The 18,170-nt window shown below is 47.1% G+C and overlaps 1 protein-coding gene across 1 annotated transcript in view; it reads right to left on the bottom strand.

The window, feature by feature from the left end:
* The window catches only part of Sspn (sarcospan), a 35,210-nt gene extending 17,572 nt beyond the window's left edge, over positions 1-17,638 (bottom strand). Inside the window, 1 exon segment of the mRNA NM_001109255.2 lies at positions 17,414-17,638. Within this exon segment, the coding sequence (NP_001102725.1) occupies positions 17,414-17,611 (198 nt within the window). The 5' untranslated portion in view covers positions 17,612-17,638.
* Positions 17,639-18,170: the final 532 nt, after the last annotated feature.

The following is an 18,170-nucleotide window of genomic DNA, read 5'->3' as shown; positions in this document are numbered from 1 at the left end:
CTGAAACATGGAGTGGTTATCGCCCACACAACCGAAGCAAAAAATCCTTTGCAAAACTGGACCATGTCTTCAGGGGTGTGGCAGCAAAGTCCAACAACGGCCCAGAGCTGTTTACCACATGCAGTCATTTCCATGCAGTAAACTCTGCCAGAGCAAATGCCAGAGTGCTGAACTGAGGCATGCTGAGCAGAGGGGCATGGCCGTCCGCAGTTCTCATGAGACAGCTGGACTTACTCCTGTACCCGCTCCCACATCTTCTGCCTCTGCTTTGATGGGAGCATCTGCTCGCCCAGTGAGATTGGTTTATTCCTACATACGGCAAATAAAGCTCTACCAGCTGTACAGAATCTCTGTGGTCGGCAGAGACTCAGTACAGCGGAACACAGGAGAGAGCCAAAGAGAAACCCCACTAAACACTCTGCTCACCTTTGTCTTTGAGAGACATAAGGACCCTCCTAGATGCTTCAGACAGCAGACAGTATCTATCTGTCTGTCTATGTATCTATCTATCATCTACTTATCTATCCATTATCTATCTATCCATCCATCTACCTATCTATGCATGGAAAATACTTCATGTATGTGATATATATATATATATATATGCATGACATCATAGTAATCACAAAATACAACACTTATAACAATATACTCTAATAAAATTATTAGTGTCGATATTCTAGTATGCCAAGACCACTAGTAAATAAAAATGACAGTTGATGTGGTAGCCTGCCCCTCTGCTAAGTGGATAATGGGTGGGTAACGTATACACCATGGAAACACTGAATATCAGGATGACCCACATCCCTTTGTGGAATAAGCACAGCCAAAACCGTGCTTCCCTTCCAATTAATGTCAGGACCCTTTGTCCCTTTCATAATGTTACAGTCACTGAAACAGCCATATCTTTTAAACATGTGTACATCCGTTGAAGATACAGCTGTTGGGCTTGACAGAATGGGGTGTAAGAGCAACGGGATCGCAACGGGCAGCTTCTGTGTCTGTTTGCACAGCCTCACTCCTCACTACAGATTTAGGTAAATGCAAAATAACAAGGCACAGAAATACGTCCTTCATATTTCTTAATGAGTACACACAGAGAAGAAGAAAAAAAATAACAGACAAAACCACGAGACCCTGAGTCAGAGTCCCTTCAACAAGCGAGAACTGATTTGCTGGTTCAATTAAAAATCAAGTATGGAACTGTACGGGTGGTATCAGCATTGCATGGGGGGGGGGGGGAAAGAGCTTCAATTTTTATTCCATCTCTTTGCTCGAGAAGTACAATCCCCACCTTCGTCTGAGCCAGAGTCTCATGGAACCCAGGCTGGCTAGGAAGTCACTACTAGGAAGTAGCTAGGACTGGCTTTGAACTCCGGCCTTCCTGTCTTGACCTCCTGAGTAGTAGGGCTGCAGGCATGCACCACCATGCCTGGCTCTAACCCATTCTCCGCGTTCCCAGTTCCTCCCTCTGCAAAAGGAAGCAATAGTGCATGCTTGGTCGTGATGGTTAATCTGATGACTAATAGGGATGTAAAGAAGGCACCTGGGGTAATCCTTCTGTACAGCCTGAGGCCGCTATCGATCGCCGATATATCATCAGCTGGTGATTACTAATGCCATCATCACTGTGGCTGTCAGAGATCAAGTTTAAAGTCTATTAAAAGGTCCCGAATGTACTGCCGGGATAGCCAGGGTCGAAGTCGACACTGTTGGTTGCAAGTACTGTGCCTTTTAATTAGTATCTGTGTAAGTGGTCACTGCCCATTCTCTTGATATTAATTTAGGAAAAGCCTGCATGATTTAACAATCACTGCTAAGAACAAGCAATTTCAATGCCAGGTACCTCAGTAAGCAAATTGTGCAAGCAAATTATTTTGTTTTGTTTTATTGTTGCTTTCCAGAGAGTTTTGCAGAATCCAGGCTGGCCTCTAACTCCCTCTGCAGCTGAACACGACCTTGAGCTCCCGATCCTCCTGCCTCTGCCTCCCAAGTGGTGGGTCCTCAAGTGTGCACCACACCAGGCTTCTACTTCACATTCACGAGTGTCTGGGAGATCACTGTTAGTAGTTCTGCTTTGTAGACAAGGAACAGAAAACTCAGTGAGAAGCCCGGGAATCAACTTCACCAATCCAACAGCAGAGCACACCAACTGTCCCTGCCACCATAGGGGCGACAGGATCTCCCTGGAGGAATCCTGGCAACCAGTGACACAGAGAGGACCTGTGTAGCCTGCTCCTCCCCTGAATGGCTGAGCCCTGTGTGAAGCCCTGGGGGGTCCAAATCAATGCCTAAGGTATAAACTGTTTTAAAGACTGCTAAGTAACTCCCTAGAACCACAGCAGGCACTCTTTTCGCTTCCCATCTCACGTGACCTCAGTTTCTGCCAGTAACGTACCCTGAAGTCTGAGCTGAAAAGGGAAAATATATGCAAATAAACAAAAGCACCCTACCACATCCTAGACACAGCCTCGCTCTGTTTAGCCAGTGTGCACTGTGACACCATTATGCACCACGGACTCCTGGAGGCTTGCAAATCCTCAGTGAGGAGTCAAGACCCAGATCTCTACCTCCATAGTCCTGAGGTGTCCTTAAGTGAGTAGAGGGGCCCACGAGGCGGCAGTGGCCGAGAACTACAGACAACAAACACCTCAACATCCTCCTCATCAAGCAGGACATAAAAGAGGCCATTCATTTTTAAACGATAGTTTTTCCTGGAAAACAAAAGAACTGGTAATCCTCAACAAGATTAACGCTAGAGCTTGCACAGGCCTGGCGTGGGCACAGAGACAGTGGAGTTGCTTCTTCCAAGGGTCTTTTGAGCTCCCCTTCTTCAACAGCACAGAGCCACTGCAAACCACCTGAGACTTCACACCCACAGATGTGACACGCAGGGGGACATGCAAGGACCAAGGGCACAGGACGAAATGTTAACGCCCGTGGATCCATGATAAGATGGGCCACCCAGCTATAGATGGAGACTTAGCAATTCTATCATGGAGGTCTGGCAATTCTATCATGTCTCAGACACCAGTGAGGCTGGCTTCCTACACTACTGAAGGGGCAGCATACGGAAAGGGCTTAGTGTAACACCCAACACACACAAGGCAGCTGATGAACAGTGTCAAGCGAACACATGAATCCATTCATGTTGTGACCTGGCCTTCTGCAACGGGCACCTCTCAGACACCTCTCCTTAACGCTGGCACGAACATTTAGCAGACATCTGGAGAGGGAAGCTTCCTTTTCTGCTTTGTTCTGTTTCGGCTCTAGGCCTGTTTATTACCACACGTGCCCAAGAGATGCCGAGCTCAGTGACCGAAGTGCGTTTTGCAATTTCTGATGACCCTGTGATGATGCTATAAAGGCATGAATAAATGCTAAAAGACAGAGCAACTGTTCAGTGAAAAAAAATCGTTTCTGGCTGTACTAGATCCAAAGTCAGTATTGCTGTTTTTTGGAAACAATAGTTTCAGCCAAATTTAGTGCACAAGACATTGTTAGCAGAGGACAGAGGTGACAGGGAACAGAGAGAAGGGCTGAAATCTGGCCTGCCGGCTCAGGGTTGAACCAAACAGAAAGATACAGGAAGCATCAGGCACGGGCACTAAACTCAGGGCTTTCACTATAATCCTGGGATAAAAGGTCTCAGTTTCATAAACCAGGCTCAGAATAGCGAGTTCTTTCTATCACACAGATCTATATAGTGAAAGAACCATCCAGCCGGGAATGGTCGCTAAGGTGCCTCTCATTTACAAGGACACGACGGAGGGAGGGTCATGCCGTCATCTGCCTCCAGAAGCTGCAGTTCTAGGCTGCACCCATCTTATTCCTTATCTTTCCTAAGTTTTTTTTTGTTTAATTGTCCTTGGAGCAGACGCTGTCCATGGGAAGCCTGGCAGAGAAATCTCTGATTTCTCATGAAAGTCTGAGTTGTGGCCCACGGCCCTTGGCTTTGCCTTTCCCAGTCTTCCAGGGGAGAGTTGGGGATGCTACGATATTCAGTTTGTAAGGTGGGCAAGGTTTCATGAGGCACAGGCTAGCAAGGAGCTCGCTTTGTAGTGGAGGGTAGCCTTGAACTCTTGACCCTCTGGCCTGCCACTACCTCCCAAGTGCTGGCATTATAGATGTGCTCCAGCACACCAGATAGTGCCTTACATTTAAAAGAAGCAACTATTAGTGGTATGGGTCAAAACGTCTCTGTCTGAAGGCCAGTCTACATGACAAATAGCTTAAGCGAGTCCTCTCAGGGTCTAGAGAGAAAAGACGGAAGGACAGCCATGACAGCTTGAAACCCTTTCTCTCCTTTAGTTCTTGTCCTTTTGCCTTAAGAGTGTCTGTGTGACACACACAAGGCTGACTTACAATAACTGCACACACTTTCCACAAATCAGCATGCAAAGACGGTGACATTAAACCGAGATTAATAATATGGCGATCTCCTTAAAATATAAAAGCCAACCCGGCCCCACCCAAAGATTTGTTAGACATACAACTCTTTACCAAATCATGAGAACAAACTTTTTGAGATTTTATTTTTTTAAACCGAGTGATTCTTAAGGCATTATTGCCCAAACAGTGACAGCAACAAAGGGTCACCTACTCTGATGTGATCAAAGCTCTGTGGGGCTGGGAATGAGTTCATAGCCTCTAAGAGAACCTTTAAAACCAGTGCTGCCCCTGCTACTTCCAGTCCCTGGACCTCTGTCCAACTCAAAGAGATGGGCTTCATCATGACTTGACACTCCAATAAGCACAACTGTTTTTTTTTTTTTCTTTAGTATTTTCCACCCTGGAGGCTCTGAAATGTACGCTGGTGTGTGTTTAGCCAAATCTGTTACACAAGCTTGCGAGTGGGAAGGAAGATGTGCTCAGCAAGTCACTACCCTGTTCCCAGCACACGGCACTGTGTGGGTAGATAACTTGCCTTTTGTACATGGTACACAGTGATTCCTACAGAGCTCACAATGACGAGACGAAATGCGCAACACTGGCTGGATCGGGGAGTGGGAGTCCCCTAAATCTATGGAAACTCTGAGTTTTCCTTGATGCTTCTGCCAAAGTGAGATTTCTGTTTAAAAAAAAAAAAAAAAAAAAGACAACTGGGGAGATGCTAGAGAACTGAGCCAGGACTCAGTAGCCCCGGCACGGACGTTTCAAAGCCTTGTCTGAAAACTATTTTAAGTGACTCATCGCTCTAAGCCGACGGGCTCTCTGGCTGGGTGTTTCTTGAGAAATACACATCTATCCTAGAGTCTGTCTGGGCTACAGCCGAAGCCTCCACACAGAAGCTCTTCCCCATGGTGTCTTCTCTCAGTGTAACACAGATTTGTGTGTTTGGGTGAAGGTTCATACTTCATGGGAACTACTGGGAAATTTTGCAATTACATCCTCAAAAGACTGAATAAATACAGACAACAGGATCTTGAAGCAACAGAACAGGGGATGACTATAAAGCGAGCTAAATGCCAACGGGACAGCAACTAGAGCTTTGAGTGAGAATGTCCTTTTCTTTCCTTATCTGCTGGGGTTAGAGCAATGCCTTTGTCTAAAATCAACCCTACTCATTTATTATTTAAACCACGTTCTGCTAAGTTCTCTACTCAAAAAAGAAAGTGACCTGACTCTATATATTAGGTCATTTGCTTCCAGAAATGCAGTAAGTTTAAAAAAAAGAAGTACTATATTCCTTTATACAAAACTGTGACTTAGAAAGATCTGAAATTTAAAAGTTGATTCAAAAGAGATTTTAAAAGCACCAAGAGGTTCTATTTTGTCTAATAATACCAAAGACTAAATTACATGAGAACTCCTTAAAAACATCTTAAAATACTGGATTAAACACAGCAAATATCCACTCTATTAACTAGCAAGGAAGCAAAAGTTGTGAGAAGCAAAGGTATTAAAAAGAGAAGTGGTGCTTAGTGGGGGAGGATGTGGCCCATTCTCAGGTGAGAAGAGACTGCTTTTAATAGTTACATACAACCATGGCGGGTCTGAATGTACACCCGTGGCAGGTCTGAACACACAGCCGTGGCGGGTCTGAACATACAGTCACGGAGGGTCTGAACATACAGTCATGGCGGGTCTGAACACACAGTCGTGGCGGGTCTGAACATCTTTTTAGGCATAAAGATAGAACCAAGAAACCAAGACTGCCAGGCGGGTTTGCCTTTAACATGGCTACACCCTGGCAAGTCTACAAAATGGCTAACTACAAGTCCCAGAAGGCCCCAGAACTGAGTCTCAGATGATGGGGCCTGGGTCGGGGTGGGGTCTCTGAAACTATTTGCATGATTCTGGAACCTACGAAAATGGACATGAAAATGACCTTGATTAACACTTGATAATTTCAATAAATAAATTATGGGATGCGGGAAATAAAGGGCAAATCTTTTAGTAAAGGAGACATAAAAATCAGATGGACAAATTGCAACTGGATCTCGGTTTTTATCAAACCGTAAAGAAATACAAGCTAATTCCTATTAAGAAATTAATTGTTGGGGTTGGGGATTTAGCTCAGTGGTAGAGCGCTTGCCTAGCAAGCGCAAGGCCCTGGGTTCAGTCCCCAGCTCCGAAAAAAAGAAATTAATTGTTGTGTGATATTAGAATTTGATTCTGTTATGATCTTTACTGTTTGACCTAAATAGCAAAATATTTATGGAAAGAATGATGTCAAGACTGGGGTTTACTTCAAAATAACTTTAAGGGGGTACATAGTGGATCATGAGAAGAAACAGAGCAAACAGGGGTAAATATGAGTTGATAATTTTCAGAGCTGGGTGGCAGAAACACAGAAGCTCATTGTCTCTTTTGAGTCTGCTTGGGTCTTCGTGATGAGTGTGCTGAGAGAAGAGGTTATATAAGCTTATAAAACCATTGGGATGCTGGGTAAAACCGAACTACACGGAAGATACATTCAAGTAGGCCAGACCGAGTTATCGCTGACGCCTCTTAGAAGTTGAACTGGCAAGCCGAAATCAGTTAATGTATCACAAAGAGTTAATGTATCAATGAAGGCCAGCACCTGTACTTTTGTGCTTATGTCCATGCCCTGCAAACAAAACCCCAAACCATAGGAATCCCTAACGATAAGGCTGGAGTGATACATCAGTCAGCAAAGTGTCTGACCTGTGAGCATGAAGACCTGACCGCAGCACTGAAGGTCTGACATTCCCGAGCTCAGACGTGAGAACTGCACAGTTGACGGAAAATCGCTCAAAAGAACAACATATGGCATGTAGAGTCAATCGATAAGAATCACCTTGTTTGATCTTTAAAATATTCTCAAGGGGCTTCTCTAACTGACAACGTCTTAAAAACATGAGCTAGTTGTTAAGTGGACGTTAAGCCTCGATAACCCCGTGTTTGAGAATCTTTCAGTGTGAAGATGTTAATGTCCCCAGCAGCTGGCAGTCTGTCCTGCGTGCCTCTCTCCACAACATGGCTAGCCAGACACAGGGCTTTTTGTGAGGTAGGTGTGAGGCAGAGAGAAGGGGAGCGAGGGCTTCGGGGAGGTCTCGGCGTGGAAAAATCTGTGACGCACTAGATTTGATGACTGAGTGAGGATTATTTATTGAGGGCACAATTATTTATTGGGACACAATTGCTTTGGTTACCCAAAGCACGCTCATTTTAAAAATTATAGCTGGTCTCTCGGAACCATGAGCAAAGACCAAAAGCCTTCAACAGACATCCAATAAACTACTTTTCCAGGAGTGTTTAGACCATTTCAGAATCAGGCTAGAGGACAGGCAGACAGACAGACAGACAGCAAAAGAACCCGGGTCCCCTGAGACGGGGCTCCCGAGGACAATGTCAGAACTCGGCCTTCCATGCAGTTCTCTTGACGCCTTCCCTTGCCTTTCTTGCAGCCTTGAGTGTCCATCCCAAGGTAGCATCACTCTGCCTTCCCCTCCTCCCCACCTTTGCCTGCTCTCCCCAGCAAATCTCCTCACAGGGCCTCAGTTTTTACTACACAGCTGAGCAGGAGATAAGGTTCAGCAGCCTGGGCCCAGTGGTCCAATCAGAGTCCCTGTCCTGACACCGAAGAAGGGTGACATTCTCCCCTAGTTATCAGAGTGGCTAACACAACAGTAATTCTCCTCTTTCTCTTGTTCCCTGTTATCATCTCCCACTCAAGAGAGGGCCTTGATCACAGCTTATCATATAGGGGTCGATAACGGTGATGTGAGTGACAGTGACCACTGAATCAAACACCTTCAAAACAGTGTTGGAGTGAGAAGTCACCGAGGGCTTCATCCAGGGCTCTTACAGCCGCTCTCAGAATGAGAGTAGCCCAGCCAGGGGGCGGTTGCTTGTTTCTGTACTGACAGACCCCAGAGTTCTTCACAGTACTCCAGGGGACCCTTTACGGCTGATAACCAGTTACCTATAGGCCTTTTGCCACCTCAGGGAAGGCAGCTCAGGGGCATTCCTGTCCTCGGTAGAGTTAAGAGCTTTGACTTTGAAGACATTACATGGGTGAACATCAACATTAGGTCAGAAAACCAAAGGAGAGAGCTGTCGAGGTGACCCCGTAAGTAAGTTGCTTGCATGTAAGCATGAGAACCAACACACAACATACACCACAAAGCCCAGCAAGGTCACATGTCCCTAAGGCCACGTGTCCCTAATCCTAGAACTGGCAAGTTAAGGAAAAGTGGTCCCTAGGATTCACTAGCCAGCCAATCTAGCCTATTTGGTGAGCCTCAGGATCAGAGACCCTGTCTCGCAAAGTAAAGATTAGGACTGCATAAGACACTTAGTGTCAACTTCTGGCACTGCACACGCACGCACGCATGCACGCACACATGCACACACGCACACACACATGCACACCACAAAGGAGACAGGAAGGCCCTTGAACCTCAGCAGTGGTTGTGCCCCCTGTTCGCAACTGACTTGGGAATAGAGCCGGGCCGACTGCCCTGAATGGCTTTGTGTTGAGATGGCTCAGGCTTGTCAAGCACTCAAAAGAGGAAAAGCAAAACCTGCTTGGCGTGCTGCTGATGGACAAACAGAATCCCACAAGATGTCCTTGGACTCACATCTAAGCAGGCACTACCCAGAAGTACACCCAGACCGGAGGCTGGGATACAATGAAGTCCAGCAGGGAGACCAAGTTGAGGACTTGCACCACATTGTATAAACCGAAATACCGATGGGATTTTCAGTATCTACATCAAAAACTGCAAGTTGTAAAGATGAGTGGAGCGGTGAATTCCCTTGAGTTCCAGAACACTGAGGATCACCCTAGTTTATTTTCCTTTGCTGTGATAAAATGCCCCGACCAAAGCAACTTAAGAGAAAGGGTTTATTTTGGCTCATAGTTTCGGATTACAGTCCATTATGTCGGGGATGTCATAACAACAGGAGAGTGAAGGGACCAGTCACATGGGCTGGTCACATGGACTGGTCACATGACATCCTTAGCCAAGAAGCAGAGAGAGACAAATGCTGGTTCTCAGCTAGCTTTCTCCATATCACACAGCTCAGGATCCAACCAGGGAACAGTGCCAACCACATTGGGCCCGTCGTCTTCCCATTCCAATTAAGGTATTCGAGATAATCCCCCACCCAGGTAGACATAGAGGCCAATCTCCTACATGACTTCAGACCCTGTTGAGCTGCAGCCCCACCCCTACCCTCACCCCCATGCTCCATTGTGAGAGCTATGCAGCCGGTGAGATCCTTCAGCTGCTCTCATGACCATGTTCACGAGCTGGATCCCTTTGATTTTTAATTTAATAGAAACTTGACGAAGATGTGATCGGTAACTGCACTGAGAGCAACCGCTCTCCAAACCCAACTGCTCCCCAAACCTATGACCACCATGCCATCAAAGCAACATAATCCCCAACTCTATCCTAAGTACTTAGGGCTATGCCCTTTGTAAGTGTAGCTTCTGCCCCTCTCCAAGGAAGCTTTTTGCAACACACAGAGACCATTGCAGAAAACCACGACTAGTTAAGATGCAGAGAACAGCTAATCCTGGGGTGCTCAGACCTGTGGATACATCATCCATGACACAGTGCCTGCAGCCAAGTGTCAGGGAGCACCGGAAGAACTGCAAGAGAACCAAGAAATCTGCGATGACTCCCGTGTGTCTCCTAGAAATGACTGGGAAGCATCACCCACGATACCCAGACAATATGGCTTCCTAAACAGGACCTGAACACGGACAATAACAACAGACATTGTATTTATACAATCATGCGCATGTTCACAAAACATATACCTGTATGTAAGAATAACAATAAAAGGAGACGAGGCCAGGAATTTGAGGGGGGCCATGGGAAGAATTAGAAGGAAGGAAGGAAGGAAGGGAGGGAGGAAGGGAGGAAGGGAGGAAGGGAGGAAGGGAGGAAGGGAGGAAGGGAGGAAGGGAGGAAGGGAGGAAGGGAGGAAGGGAGGAAGGGAGGAAGGGAGGAAGGGAGGAAGGGAGGAAGGGAGGAAGGAAGGTAGGTAATGGGCTAAATGATATAATCATAGAAAAAAACCCCAACATCCTCCAAATGTTCCTCTAAGGCATGAGCGCGCACACACACACACACACACACACACACACACACACACACACGTGTGTGCACATAGACACCCCCCATGCAAAGCAGGATGGGGAGAATAACACAACAGCCATGACATTCGAAGACCCCATCCAGCGCCACATTCTGACTGGCTTTTGTGATTAGCACTTCAGTTTGACATGACCTAGGCTCCCAAAATAATCTATACTTTCCAGTGAAATGGTACCAAGTTCAAGTCCAGTGACTAGTTTTCACTCTTGTCCTGAAGTCACTTGCAGGCTGGCTCTGGTGTGGCCTGTATACATCCCTATGTTGGCCTGCTGTCTCCAGACGCAGCACCAGCAAGCAGGGCTGATTAGACAGCAATCTTAATTAAAATGGCAAGGACAGCACTGCGGGTGGAGGGAGGCGAGGTAAGAACACCCAGACATTTCCTCAGAGCAAGGTAGAAGTGAACAGCCAGCGTATTGGAAACCTGTGAACAGCTACACCAAGAATTAGAGTGACCCTATTGCTCCTCTCCCAGAGAGCTTAGCACAAGTGAGTTTTCTACCCAGGAGTCATTTCGTCTATTAGTGGAGGCCAATAAGGCAGGTGGATTCATCTGTTTGCTATTGCTACTTAGGATATTTTTTAAAGATTTATTTTATTGTGTGTGTGTGCATGCACATGTGTGTGCATGTGTATGTGAATGCGTGTGCCTGTGTGGGCATGTGTGTGTATGCATGTGTGCATGTGCATGTGTATGCATGTGTGTGTATGTGAGTATGCGTATGCGTGTGTGCATGTGTTCGTGCATGTGTACAAGTGTGTTTGTGCATGTGTATATGTGTACATGTATGTGTGCATGTGTGTATGCATATGCAAGTGTGCAACTGTATGTGCAGGTACCTCAGGAAGCCAGAAGAAGGTATCAGAACTTCTGGATCTGGAGTTACAGTCAGTTATGGGCTCCCTGACCTAGGTGCTGGGAACCAAACTCTGCTCGTCTGAAAGAGCAGCAAGCCAGGGCATCCTCCAGCCTCAGGTCACTACAAAGCAACTTGATGATGATGAGTTAGCGTTCTGAATATTCCTGGAGCCCTGAGCCACGATGCAGGAATAGCAAATAAAATCTGTCTGTATTTCAGTGTCCAGCTCTGTGACTCTAAAATGGCCATATCCAAGTTTAGATAGACGCTTTAGAAATAACAAACTTGAGAGGAACAGATGTCGTCGCCGTGTATTATGTGTTGGGGGACACACAGTAGCTCCGTGGGCAAATAACACATTACTTCCCTTTTATCCTGATTACCCCAAAAGTCTATGTACTAGAATTACTCTTGCCAAGACATCAAGACTGAGATGATTCGGATGATTCTGGAGACGAACCTTCTGGGTGGACGTTCTGATTGGCACATGGGCACACGTGAGATGGCCACACATGAGATCGGAATCACCATCTTCTCGCTATTGGAGGACTCATCTTTAGCGCTCTCTTGCCCTCGCTCTCTCTGTTTCTCTCTCCCTCTCTCTCCCTCCCTCTCTCCTCTCTCTCTGTCTCTCTGCCCTCCCACCACCACCACCACCACCACCACCACCACCACCACCACCACCACCACCAAGGCTGAACTCTGTAAAGCTGGATGCAGAGGCAAAACTTTCCCCCACACAATTCTGAACATCTTAGGGTTCTGGTCAGTCCTAACCTCACTCTTACTCCTGGAATCCTCAAATACCCCATGCCATTCTCATTAAAATTAATTTTTATATTTGATGCGAGAACCTCACGTGGTGCCAAGTTATTTTCTTACTAGTCATCTGTTGTATGCGTTCCACGGGGATTGAATCAGCCCTGTAATTATTATTCCTTAGCTCCAGCAGCCCTGTGACAGTCGTGTAATAAAAGAATATTTCCCGCTGGGACGTGAGGTGCTGTGTTGGGTTCGGGAGCACATATTAAAGGTCCCAGTATGAAAAGCAATGAACTGGAGTGCATGGTGTTCCTAAAAATATTATTCCGGATTTAATTTTTCAAATGTCGAAACGCTTATGTGGAAACCGGCAGTTCCTTTCGTTTTCTGACTTGATGGAAACTTCAGCCTTCTGTTCTCCCGGCTTCCTCTAGTTATAAACCATAACTGATACCTACACCTTCACCCTGACTTGCTATGTGTTCTAGCGCTTCTGGTGCTGAAAGTTCTCTCTGAAAATAGACAGTCGACCTGTCTACGCCATTGCCTCGTCTCCATCCAGATCTGAAACTCCGGAACGCACCTGTATTTCTAGTCCCTCAGAGAAATTTGATATTGAAATATTGAAATTTAAGTCATATTGAAATTCTTCGTGTATGTATTTTGGGACAGGATGTCACCGTGTTCTCTAGACTGGCCTGGAACTTGCAATCCTCCTGCATCAGCCTCCTCACTGCTGTAATGACTGGCATGTACCCCAACACCCAGCACTGTTCTTAGAGTACCCGATTATGCCTTTCAGCCATTACAGATTCAGACTATGAGTTTCGTAATGGATGTTGAATACAGGAAACATGGCTCCCTTCCTTTTAAGCTCTTGACTTAAACGCTCTGACACGATCACTGTGACACACATCTAGGAGTTTGGGTTCCAGTGGGCTGGACTTGGGGACGATGGGCGGAGAGATGAGGTGAGAAGCTAAAGAACTCGGCAGACGGTGGCAGCATCCACCTGCAATCTCAGCCCTCAGGAGGTGGAGGCCAGAAGATTATTGTAAGTTCTCCCCAGCCTGGTCTACCTGGTAAATACAAACAGGCCAACTGGGCCCTAGATAGAAGAACATCACAGAGTCCTTGGGGAGGTGAGGAGGGACAGCAAGCTCTGAAACTGACTTCAAGACAGAGATGCCAAAGGAAGTAATCCACTGTTGGGCTCTCTGAGAGGTTGGCGGGGATCTGAAAACACCAGAGTTACTTTTCTAATGGGCAGTATTCATTACTGTGCAACTGGTGATCTCCCCCAGCTATGGAAACGTCATTTTAGACTCAGGCAGACAGCCCTAACAAGTGTTGCTGAACAGAGAAAAATAAGCCCACGGCATCTAATTTAGAAGTGCCACAGTCTTGGATCCCTTCACAGCATAAGAACTGAAACAGCTCGGGCATGTGAGACATGGAGAAAGGAGGATTGGGAGTGGGAGGCCAGACTTGGCTACTCAAAGTTCACACATGAGACCTGGCCTCAAAATCCAAACATAAAAGTAAAATCTAGAATGATGATCTGGTTCAAACACTAAACAGCTTTAAAAAGCCCAAGAAAGAGCATCTCTTTCCTAGGTGTTCTGCCCGCAGCCCTCTTCTCAGAGAGAACGCTCCTCTTCTTACTAACATTGATGATTTATAACCTCTGCCATCTACAAAGGGCTCTGAACCAACGCCATGTTCTCCACTGCAGTCCCAGTCTACTTTTCCCTTTCCTATAGAGAAATCCTTAGTGACTGAAGTAAAAAGGTTTCGGCCGTTTGCCCGATTCAGGATAAGTAGAGTCACGTTTATGGCCAGATACAGTAGAGGACCGGAGGTAACCTATTTGGTTTCCCACAATTCCACTGGACTAAAATCTCTGAGCATAAATCACCCTCTTAAGTCTCTAAGCACGGGGTCACTGCGCAACTTACACAGGATCCGATCAAAGAGAAGCCTACCTGTGTGGATTTGCCCAGATATCCAAATTGTGTTAGGGAAATACCAATATCCACACCTGAAGTTAAGGAGAGGAAAGTCTGAGAACTGAAGCAGACCCCAAGAGAAGAGTCTCATGGGAGGCTCCGCCCACATTCAGGAAGTGGGCGTGGCTCTGTTCAGCAGAGGGTTTGGTAGTGTGCCCTCCTCACAGGGCGACTTCTCCGGGTCCCCTAGTATATACCAAATTAGAATCACTCCTCAAAGAGGAAAAATGACCCCTGGGAGATCCTCCCCTGCACGTTCATTATCATCAATCTCCAGAGAGATTCAGAACATACTAGGCTGATGTCACAGTGCTGAGGTTGCTAAATGGTGCCATGGCTGGGAACAGAGAAAGTCGAGATAGCCAGACTGATGCCTCCTTTGGAGTTCAAAGCGATCCGTGAAACACAGAGTTTTAAAAGGGACTGTTCTGCCACCCGGGAGAGGTGCCAAGGGTGCTCCAACCTTTAAGAAGTCCACCATCAGTTACTGTTCCCCTAACAGCTAAAGCAGAGAGGTAGATCACTACCTGCTAACTATGGGCTGGCACTGTGCCAAGGGCTTTACACAGAATAACTTGTTGAACCTGAGGGCTGGAACTTACTGTATTATCTCAATAAAGAAACGAAAATCAGGGCTGGGGAGACAGCTCAGGGTGAAGCACCTGACACACAGATAATGTGGACTTGAGCTCTGGTCGCCAGTAGCCAGGTGGAAAGATCAGCGTTACTACAAGAGTCTGTGACCTCACCATTCCATAAGCAGAGACAGGGATGCCCTGGGGGCTCCATGGCCAGCTGGGCTAGCCCACTAGTTTAGTGAGAGACTGTCTCAAAAAACAAAAAAAAAAAAATATGGAGAAGTGTTTGAGGGAGACACCACAATGTTGCCCTCTGACCTTCATAGGTGTGAACCCAATGCCTTCCTTCTCAGCACATGAATATACTCACGAACACACACACACGCACACACACACACACCCCACCCCCAAATTGAAACCTAGAGACTTTAAATAACTTGCCCACAGTTATTCAGCAAATAACATCTAAGCCAGGACTCAGCACCAGGTGCGGTGTTTACACACCTGCCTTCACCATCTGTCTCTCCCTTCCTGACAGCCAGGAAGAGTGTCCGGAGACCAACCACGTGGTGTGGACAGACACAGGGACCCTGTGTCTGAGAGACAGGGACACACTGCCCACAGCCCTCATCCTGCTGAGATGAGACATGGCCCCACATGGCTTCTCAGAAATTCCAGGAGGAGGGGTGTTTGGGGCAGTCTCTGCTAGCTCTCCTTTCTACCCAGATTCTCTACTGAAAGAAAAGCCAAGGAGGACACATTCTATGGGTGAACTTCAAATCAACCCTAGTGTAAAGAAGGAACAGGAGAAGAGAACTGTCCACTGTGTGAACTCTCCTCATGCCACACCCAGAAAGCCACCAGGAAGCTCGCTGGAGCTTTTGACTCTTGAAGCTCCAGGGTTTGTGCGTCAGTCATAAACAGTAAGACACGATTTTGTCCCCCTGATGAATTCCTTTCTTTGGAACTGGTCTTTCTGAAGTTGAAATAAAAGCCGGTATTCAAAGCCAATCTCTCTCCTTGCTGTTCCCTTTGTCCTGGCCTTCAAGGACAGATATTCTCCCCTGGAGTATGTTGACAACCATCGAGGCGACCAAAATATCCAGTATGTCTAAGTGAGAGGTTATTTTTAAAATCATTTGGCTTAGAAAACTCCAATCACGATAATTTCAAGGGAATTCTCAGTACACAAATTAAACATTTGAAATTACTCTGCAAAGAGTTTGTGAGTTTGAAATAATCGTAATTTAAAAATATCTGCACCTATGCATATGCATCAGGTGACTCCGAGTTCTATCCTATGCAAAGTTAGTTTGGTGTGTGTGTGTGTGTGTGTGGTATGTGTATGTGTGGTGTGTGAGGTATGTGTGTATGGTATGTGTATGTATGGTGTATGTATGTATGTGTGGTTGTGTGTGTTGTGTGGTGTATGTGTGTGCGTGTTTGGTGTATGTGTGTGGTGTGTGTACGTGTGTGTGTGTTTGTGTGTGCGCGCGCGCGTGTGTGTGTGTGGTGTATGTGTGTGGTATGTCTGGTGTGTATATATGTGGCATGTATGTGGTATGTGGGGTGTGTGGGGTGTGTGCATGTGTGTGTGTGTGTGTTTGTGTGTGCGCGCCCGTGTGTGTGTGGTCAGCAACTATAATGGTCAAGGTGAGATGGAAGGCCAAGGGTTCATGCTCATGTCTCCTGACTCTGCCACGTTGACCCTCTGGGCTTGAGGACGGCATTTACTGTATCTTACTGGACCTCCTCATGTCCAGAAAGGCATAACAATCCCCACCGTTGCATGGATCAAATGAGACAGCCTGAGAATTTGGCATTAGCTTTAAATAGTAAAGTAAGCATTAGAATAGCCAGAATTTGACTACAGAGAAGCCAGCCTGGCCTTTGATTGCTTTCCCAGCTCATGACCTTGGGCGGGGCCAGCCTGGTTTCTCTAAATTGAGGACTGTCCTATAAGATGTGGAGGTGCAAACACAGGGAAGATCTCTGGCAGGGTGGGCACACAATAGGTATTCTGTATGCCGCCGTACCTGTTTCACACACACACACAACTCAGAGCACCATACGTCTGGAGTTAGTATAATCCCAAATGCACTCTGCTGTAACCAGAAAAGCTTTAGCCCGCGTTACACTGTGAGGATTAAGGCTGTGTTCTCTGTATTCTCCGGCCCACTCTTAGAAAGTGATTTCACAAAGCCTACAAGGAACTGTAGTTTAACAAAACCAGTGTGTCAACTCCAACGTAAGGTTTCCTACCCTGCTTTTCAAAGGATGAACTTCACTCTGTGCTACTTATGAAAGCAGGCGTGGGGCCTGGGACAAGGACCAAGCCACACGGGGTGGGCCTGCAGTTGTCACTGAGGCTGTGCAAGATGTCCACAGGGCCTCCCCAGTAGATTGAGTCAGGGCCCTGGGAGGAGCAAGAAGCCTCAGGCAAGAGAAGGCCAGAATCCTGCTCCCGGCCTTGATTGGGGGAGCCCAAGTGTGCCCACAGTCAGTCTCCAAGCAGTTAGGGGTGCAGCCAGGGTGGGGGCGCATGCAGCTGGGTTAGTCTCCACTCCACCATGCGGCTGGCATGCCCGCTGGTGCTTAGACTGAAGAACAGACTTGATGCTTACAATGATCCCAGCCCAGAACGGAGTGTCTCTGACTAGCAGGGAGGGGCTGATGCTCGCCATGAGGAAGCCCAGCACCGTCACCGCGATGCCCAGGGCCAGCTGCAGCAGCGCCAGCAGCAGCGGAAAGCGGCAGCCGCAACAGGTCCTTGCCTCCTCCTCTGCCAGCTCCTGAGCCCCCGGGCCCGGCTTTCGCCCCATGTTCCCGTGGTGGTGCCTGCCTCTGGGCTACGGTGCTGGGCCTGCCTGGTCTGCTGTTGATCTGCTGTTACTGGGCTGAGCAAAAGTGGAAAACAAGGGCGAGCCAGGAGCCTCTGAGGGGGACCTGAGGGGGGTCGCCAACTGCCAACACACGGGGACCTGGCGCCCAGGGCCTGTGTGATGGGAATGCCAGCCTGCTTTGCTTTTTGGTTTCCAGGAAGTGCAAGACAAAGTGATGAATGCTGAAACCGCATGTGTTTAATTAATAGATCACTGAATCCAAGATGGGCTCGGCTACACTAAAAGCTGTGGACTCATTGACAAAAGTTAAATTGAGCTTTTTAAAAAAAATCCCGTAATCCAACTGACAAGGAAGGGAGGGAGGGAGGAAGAGAGGGAGCATGGGAGGAAGGGAGGGAGGGTGAGAGAGAGGAAGAAGGTAGGAAGGAGGAAGGGAGAGAGGGAGTAAAGAAGTAATTTGGGAGGGAGAAAGGAAGTGAGGAAGGAAGGAAGAAGAAAGGAAGGAAAGAAAGAAAAAATCAGCAAGAGGAAAAAAATA

The sequence above is a fragment of the Rattus norvegicus genome, chromosome 4 (genome assembly GCF_021556685.1).
Source record: "Rattus norvegicus strain SHRSP/BbbUtx chromosome 4, alternate assembly SHRSP_T2T, whole genome shotgun sequence".
In the NCBI taxonomy this organism is placed as follows: Eukaryota; Metazoa; Chordata; class Mammalia; order Rodentia; family Muridae; genus Rattus; species Rattus norvegicus.
The sequence above is the reverse complement of the archived record's forward strand: the minus strand, read 5'-3'. Positions and strand labels throughout refer to the sequence as shown.